This window comes from Dipodomys merriami, unplaced genomic scaffold (genome assembly GCF_024711535.1).
Source record: "Dipodomys merriami isolate MVZ:Mamm:240054 unplaced genomic scaffold, mDipMer1.0.p SCAF_387, whole genome shotgun sequence".
NCBI classification, from domain to species: domain Eukaryota; kingdom Metazoa; phylum Chordata; class Mammalia; order Rodentia; family Heteromyidae; genus Dipodomys; species Dipodomys merriami.
The window spans coordinates 950,940-958,555 of NW_027205459.1; the positions used below are offsets into that span (position 1 = coordinate 950,940).

General features: G+C 42.2%; 1 protein-coding gene across 2 annotated transcripts in view; it reads right to left on the reverse strand.

Moving 5' to 3' along the window:
* Positions 1 to 7,402, reverse strand: part of LOC138805117 (kinesin-1 heavy chain) — a 41,190-nt gene extending 33,788 nt beyond the window's left edge. The window contains exons 1-2 of one of the 2 annotated variants that reach the window (XR_011365445.1): positions 6,838 to 7,402; positions 1,566 to 1,653 (exon numbers count right to left, since the gene is read on the reverse strand). Coding sequence is in view for 1 of the 2 variants with exons in the window: in XM_069989707.1 (XP_069845808.1) it covers positions 1,566 to 1,653; positions 6,838 to 6,963 (214 nt within the window). In the remaining variant the exon portion in view is untranslated. The remainder of the gene's footprint in view (positions 1 to 1,565; positions 1,654 to 6,837) is intronic. The other variant, XM_069989707.1, reaches the window with a different exon arrangement.
* Between the last annotated feature and the right edge of the window lie 214 nt (positions 7,403 to 7,616).

Here is a 7,616-nt window from a genome sequence, read left to right on the forward strand (position 1 = left end):
ATGAAGATTTCAGCACTCCATTTACTGTCTCTCTTTAATACCATTCCTGTTGCAACTATCAGTGATTTCAATGTAAATGAAGGTGACCTTATTAAAACACTATGGCTTCCCAGATCCTTGATCTAATTGCTATCTCCATTGTAAGACCCCGACTTTTTCACTATTAACTATACTGTCTCCATAATACCAATTTTAAAAACCCAACTTCTGTTACTTCTCCTGGTAACCTGTTTCCAACAAACTTTTGTCTTCACCCAGATCCATAACAAAGTAATCTTACCATCTAGTCACACTGTTCCCAGGGTCCCATCAAGCTGTAACTTCCTTGACAATATCCTCAATTCTCTTGCCTTTCTTCTCTTTTGTACTTGCCTGGCTAAACTCCAAATGGATAAATTCAACTCTTCCTGGCAGCTAACCTTACAAAGGCCTACAATGCTACCTGAGAATACAGCCACATTGCCCCCATCCATCCATTTCATGCCTTTTCTTAGACTTTGTTACAGTATGGAATATGGAGTCAACATCTCCCCTCCATCATATCTATAAGCCTGCTTTTATTCATAAACTCTACTTTCTCTCCTGTAAGACAAACTGTGTTCCTGTTTCAAAGCTACTGAATCTCAACCCCCTCTAGCCAGCTTTTTGCTTCAATCTAAGAAGCATGTTTTATTAATCAAAGCTGTCAAAAAATGGAATAAATAATATCAAAATTGCTATTTTACTTTAAAGTTCCTATGATAAGAAGGAATTTTTATAATAACTGGGAATTAACTCCAGACAATCCCATCTTCCTTTTCACCTACAGTTCTGATTTTAGAAAGCTGAAAAAATACATCCTAGTATAAGTTACCTTTCTCATATTTGGCAATCCCAATTAAACTACTCAAAGGTTTTTCTGTAGACTACAAGTTAAGCTTTTCTGAAAGGAATAACAATGAACAAATTAAATATTGATATTTTCTACTATTTTGACACTTGTCCAGTCATTTTATTATCCTTCTCATATGGTCCCATTTCTATAATCACTATCTTGGAAATTCTCCTGGGAATGGCTAATAGAAATGCATCTCTCAAGAACAAGCATGAAAGCCAGACACCGGTGGCTTACAACTGTATATTAATCCTAGCTACACAGAAGGCTGAAATCTGAGGATCATGATTCAAAGCCAGCCTGGACATGAAACTCTTATCTCTAATAAACTACTCAAAAAAAAGGGGGGGGAGACTGTGGCTCAAGTGGTAAACCACTAGACTATCCTGTAGCAAAACAAGGTCAGGGGCAGTAGCGAGGCCCTGAGTAAAAGTCTCAGTATGAGGACAAAAAAAGGAACGAGCATGTAAAATAGTTACTATTAACACCCTTCATTAGGTACTGTGTATAATTAGATCATAGTGATTTACTAACTATATTGACATTGGTATCTGAACTTTCTTCTGCAATTAAGAGAAGAAACATTAAAAAGAAAAAAAATGTGGAGGTAAGTGGGAAAGATCACAAGTACAATTTTATTTTACTACAGGTACACTAAGTTAATGAAATTCACTAAGTTAAACATATTTACCCTTAACGATCTTTTTTGCGCAGTCATTGTATACTTGCTCTTGAGATGTGCTTGACTGGAACACTCGATCAAATGCATATGGCTTGGACTGAAAAACAAAAACAAAAGCATTTCAGTTACACAAATGAAAGGTGAATGAATATTTCTAAATGCCCTTCAAAATAGCATTCTTACTATGAATCATCTCATTTTATCTTAATTGTAACAGACTGTAACCATTATCATCTATAAATCTGTGACAAGAATGTCTCTTTTAGTGTTGTCATATCCCTAGGGCCTAGTACAGTAGTTGTAATTACCACTATTTATGATAGCCATCCAATACTGCTGAGTGAATTTTTTTGTTGCTGTTGTGGAGCTTGAACTTGGGTCCTGGATGCTGTCCTTGAGCTCTTTGGCTCAAGGCTAGAATCCTACTGTTTTGAGCCATAGTGCCACCTCTGCTTTTCTGTTAGTTATTAATGACCTCACATTCAGCTTTTCACTTTACTGAAATAACTTTTTAGCAATACTAAAGTTTGAACTAGGGCCTCACATCTGTGAGGCAAACGTTCTACCACTTGAGCCAAATCTCCATGCTTTTTGTGCAGAGCTGGCTTCTGATATTGATTCTCATTTCTATGCCTCATGTTTAGCTGCAATTACTGGGATACTCCACCATACCAGCTTGTTGGTTGAAAAGAGGACCTTACTAACATTTTGCCTGGGCTGGCCTGGAATCAAGATCCTCTTGATCTCCACGTTCCCACTAGAAGGGATTACAGGTATATACTATCACACCTGACCCTGTGACAAATTTATAACCATTTTTTTCATTTAGCAAAAAGTTATGGGATTCAAGACGTTATGCTAGAATGATCAAGACAGACATAAGCATAATTGAGTAACTACAACTGACTCAAGAAACTGCTCCCAGTAACATACAGAGGAGAACCTGAGTTTAGAGGAGAGCAGAAGAATGTCAAGGAAATACTCTAGGAAAAGAGATGTTGAAGAACTGAAGGGTAAATAAAGCCTGGCTCACTCTCATCTTCTTTAGTACTAGTCATAAGAGGGTACAGAGTTGGAATGAGAAAGCAGTCTAGACATTAGGCATAGAATGCTTAAAGAGCCTAAGGCTGGGCTGGGAATGTGGCTTAGTGGTAGAGTGCTTGCCTACCATGTAGGAAGCCTTGTGTTCGATTCCTCCGTGCCACACCAACAGAAAAAGCCAGAAGTGGTGCTGTGGCTCAAGTGATAGAGTGCTAGTTAAGCAAAAGAAACTCAAGGACAGTGCCCAGGCCAAGTTCAAGGCACGAGAGAGAGAGAGAGAGAGAGAGAGAGAGAGAGAGAGAGAGAGAGAGAGAGAGAGAGAGAGAGAGAGAGAGAGAGAGAGAGGAGAGAGAGAGAGAGAGAGAGAGAGAGAGAGAGAGAGAGCCTAATGCAGAAAGGAGCTTCTAGTATTCAAGAAACCAAAGGAAGTTGTTAAGTTTAAAGTACAAGGGAGCAAGGATCAAATGCAAATGTGAACACAGTGAAAAGTAATTTGACCTCCTGGATCACCCAGAAAGCACATCCGAGACTCCAAAAAACAACCTTGGAAAACCACCAATAGGTTCTAAGAGGGGGAAGGGGAAGACATCAAAAACAGTATCCCAGTAAACCAAGGAAAGAATACAGCTGTGAAGTCAAGAAAAACTACAACTAATCCAGTGACAAAGGTTGAGTTACAACAGGTTGAATGAAGAATGAGACATGATCAAGCACAAAATTTGGCTGTGAACCTAAGAGATTTTTTTTTAAAGTAAGCAAACCTGAGAATCTAAAACCCTGGCAGAAACAATCTAATATTAATCTAGGAAGGAGAATGATCATCTAAAGAAGAGAAAAAGAGGCAAGAAGAGGAGTTCTGAGTATTTCCATGTATCTGTCTACTCTCTAGATATTTTTCCAAAGTGAAAGAAGAAAGCTAGGGCCCAGGAAACAGTCCTTGCTCATAGCTGAAAAAAGAGCTACTTTAAAAAGAACTGCACTCAAAATCTTCCTAAGTGTGGAATGTTTACAATGAAGCAGATATTTACCCAAAGCCATTTCTATCCTCCTTTCCCTTGCTACTGTCTGCTAGCTCAATCAGCACCTAATAATCATATGCCCAGTTCAGAAAGTAGGAAGTGATAATCTGCTGGGAGGCCTCTGAAAACAATGTTACTTTCCTAATACAGAGACCACCCCAGCTGCTTGTTCTCCTTATTGGAATGAATGTCATCTCTCTTGAAAACATGAGCAATGTGATTAAAAGTTAGCAAATCAAAGTCAGGGTCCTAAAAGAGAGCAGCAGTATGTACTATTCTATGCTTTTTGTTACATGAGGGAAAATGACCTCTTACTTTTTAAGCCATTATTGTTTTCTTCTACAGCTAAAAGTAGTCCTGATAGATATTCTAAGATAGCCTCATTTTGGCATAAATTTCAAATTTCAAGTGTCTCATTATTCTTTTTTTTTGGGGGGGGGTCAGTTGTGGGGCTTGAACTCTGTGCCTGGGCGCTGTCCCTCAGCTCTTCAGCTCAAGGCTAGCGCTCTATCACTTGAGCCACAGCACCACTTCTCATTTTCTGGTGGCCAACTGGAGATAAGTCTCATGGACTTTCCTGACCAGGCTGGCTTTGAACCAACGATTCTCAGATCTCAGCCTCCTGAGTAGCTAGGATTATAGGTGTGAGCCACCAGCACCTGGCTCAGTGTCTGATTATTCTTTATTATGTGAATACACAAATAATCTTTTCTATAACTTCTGGAGTGTTTTCAGCAAACTCATTTGAATAAAGTAAGCTGTTTCTCATCCTTCCTGTTTTAGGGATAAAAGGTTCTCTAAAACAAACAGGCTCTATTTTTATAGTTTAAAAGATTTTAAACACATTTATTTCATCCAGTGGGATATTTATAGCACCTTACCAAGCACTCAAATTTTGCACAAAACACAGAGAATCACTGTAATCAAAAGACTTTTCTTCCAAGAGTTAATATTAAAATAATTGTTTACATGAGTAACATGTAAAAAGCGCTAAAACTGAACTTATAAGGTCCCCTTATGGATTCCCAAACAACATTTAAATTATTTTTATATATATACATATATATCCTGAACATAGTTACTGTTTGCAAAAAAATACGTTTCCTTACATTTTCAAATGTTATGTCATCCAATTACAATTTATTTTATTTATACTTTTAAACACTAAATTGCTTTACACTTTTAAACACTAAATTGTTTCAATTTACCTAAAGGTCAATTAACTGTTCATTACTGATTTGCCTACCAATCACCTATCCGTTATTTAAGCTATCATTTAAAATTATTTCCGTTACTAAAATTTTGGAACAGAAAATTTTGAGGTTAAAATTTTTTTCAAAAGAAAACAAACTAGAATTATTTCCCCATGGAAACTGTTTTAACTTTATAGCATATATTATATTTGGGCCACATTAGAAGTTAACTAACAATATTAGTATCGTTGTGAATCCTAAATTTCAGCATTCCAACAAAAACAACCTTAGTGATACTTACCTATTTGTTTAAACACAGAAAAATCTGGAGAAATAAGACAATACAAATGAAAGAAAAAAACCAGCTTTGTTGTATAAATCATTACTGAAGCGGACTAATCACAAAAACTCTTAAGAAACTAGTAGTCTCAAGTTTGGCAACTAATCCAGAGTTGCAAGGTTCTATGGATTACATGTACAACATAACCTCTTAAAGGAGAAGGATCTCTGTGCTTAACTTCTTCCCCTTAGTATGATATCATTTATATCAAGAGTTTGTTCTCAAGGATTTTGTTAACAAAGAACTGCACTGACAGTCTTCACACACTAGTAATTGGCAGTTAGTGACCTTATGATTTTTTTCTCCCAAAAGTCTACCAAGAGGATGTAAAGTGAACACATTCATTATCTATAACTGACCTTGGCAATCTCACATTAAAACTCCTAAGAACTTCAGATCTGTCGCCAATATCAATAATTTTAATCATCAAAGGTCCATCCATCTCTTTGTGACCTTTTTGCCCTACTGCTAAATTAAATAGCCCAAACACTACATTAAACATATAATTCCACTGGAGCAAAATTAACATATCCAACTTTTATGCCTTCATAACAATGTAGAAAATGTCTTACCACACAGTTGAGCAGTAAAGGTTAATTTAATTTTGTTACAATTCTGTATGCAGCATTTTAATGTTCATTTTTAATGTCCTTGAACTGAGAATGGATTTTCAGAAATCTTCAATATTAGAGATCAGACCTCCACCATCCCCGCCCCCAATCCTCACTTTCTGGTCTCCCAACTCCAGTTGTTTTACATGGCAAAGGAACAATAAATAATAAATATCTCACTATCCCTGGGATAACCTAGATCAATTTTCTTCGAGGCAAACTTGTACAAATAAAAATGGTGGCCAACATTAAAATTTTTATAAATTTGTTTAATTAATACACAAGTTAGCACTTTTTTCATACTGTTACTCCGTAAAGCCCAGTAAAGACCAAGTTTCTACATCTAACACTTCTTTTTAACCCAACCTGAATCTGCTTTGATTGAATGTATGCCTAAACAAAACCGATTATTCCAATTTCGAAACATTTCTTTTTCAGTCCTCGACTTGTCATTGGTGTTGTTAACGTGAAAAGTTACTCATCACTCCAAGATCGGGGGAGGGGGGGAGAACATCTGAGGTTTGCAGGGTAATTTTGTTCGTTTTTCTTTCTCTCAAGGGACTTCAACACCTAGTTAGACCATTTCTATTAAGAAACTAAGTAGGATCTGATCAGGTACGGCAAGGCTCCACATTGTAATTGAATTCTGAATTCATCTTTTTTTATGAATGGTAAATTTGAGGGCAGGGCACAAACATCAACAGCACCAGTAACTGTACACACGCATAATAATAAGCACCCGCAAAGATGCCCCCAACTTGCTCCCGGGCCGGTCCCTCCAGCGCCCCGGGTGGGGGAGTGTCCCCAAGCCGAGACCGGGCGCCTCCCGTCTCCCGGCGCCGAGGACCAGGGCGGGGGCGATCGTGGAACGCCCCGTGCACTACCTGGCCGGTCCCCTCCGTTCCCCAGGTCACCTGATGCCACAGTACTCCGCCGGGGAGACCTGGGGACCCCAGGCTGCCCCCCCTCCCCGTCCCGCACCCCCGGTCTGCAGCAGGCCCGCCCGCCCGCCACGTCCGAGAACTCCCCGCCCACCCAGGCCCGCGGGCGCCGGACGCGGCTGGGGGAGGCGCTCACCGCGATCACGACGGTGTCCTCGCCCTGGAACTTGGCGACGTACTTGTCGCCGCGGTTCACTTCGGACTCGTTGAGGGGTCTGAAGCGACACATCACTTTGATGTTGCACTCGGCCGGGTCCGCCATCTTTCTCGCCGCCGGGGCCGGAGGCCGGGAGCCGCTCCCCGCTGCTCAGTGCTGGCCGAAGCAGTCGGAGCGGAGGGTCTGAAAGGGTCGCGAGCGCCGAGAGGAGTCGGCCGCCCGCCCGCCGCGCCGCGCCGCGCTTCCCCCGGCAGGGGCGGCCGGGGAGCGGGGACTCGAAGCGCCCGCGCCGGCAGCCGTCGCCCCGAGGCTCACTTCCGATCCATCATGGCAGCCATGGCGGCGGCACCCGAGTGTCAGGATCCCTCAGCTGCCCCGCCGCCCGTCCACAGCAGGCTGCAAGGGCCGAGGAGGCCGCGGCGGCCCGACTGGGCCCCCTCCTTTCTTCTGGCGAGGAGTAGGCCTGGCGCGCCCGTCGGCCTCAGCTCGCCGGCTTTCCTGCCGGCAGGCACGCTGAACCTCCGGAGGCCGCAGACGGGCGACTGGGCGACTGGCTGGGCGGTGCGGAGCGAAGCTGCGCAGGCGCGCGCGGCTGTGGGCGTGCTCCGGACGGCCCAGTGACCAATCCGCGTCCGCGCCGGGCCTTGGGGGCCGCGCCGCGGGCTCAGCCCCGGCTCGGGGCTGGGGTCCCAGATTGGAGTTTCCTCTGAAAAGAAAGTTTCCTTGCTTTTCGGTGACGGGACACTGCTGCTCCGCTG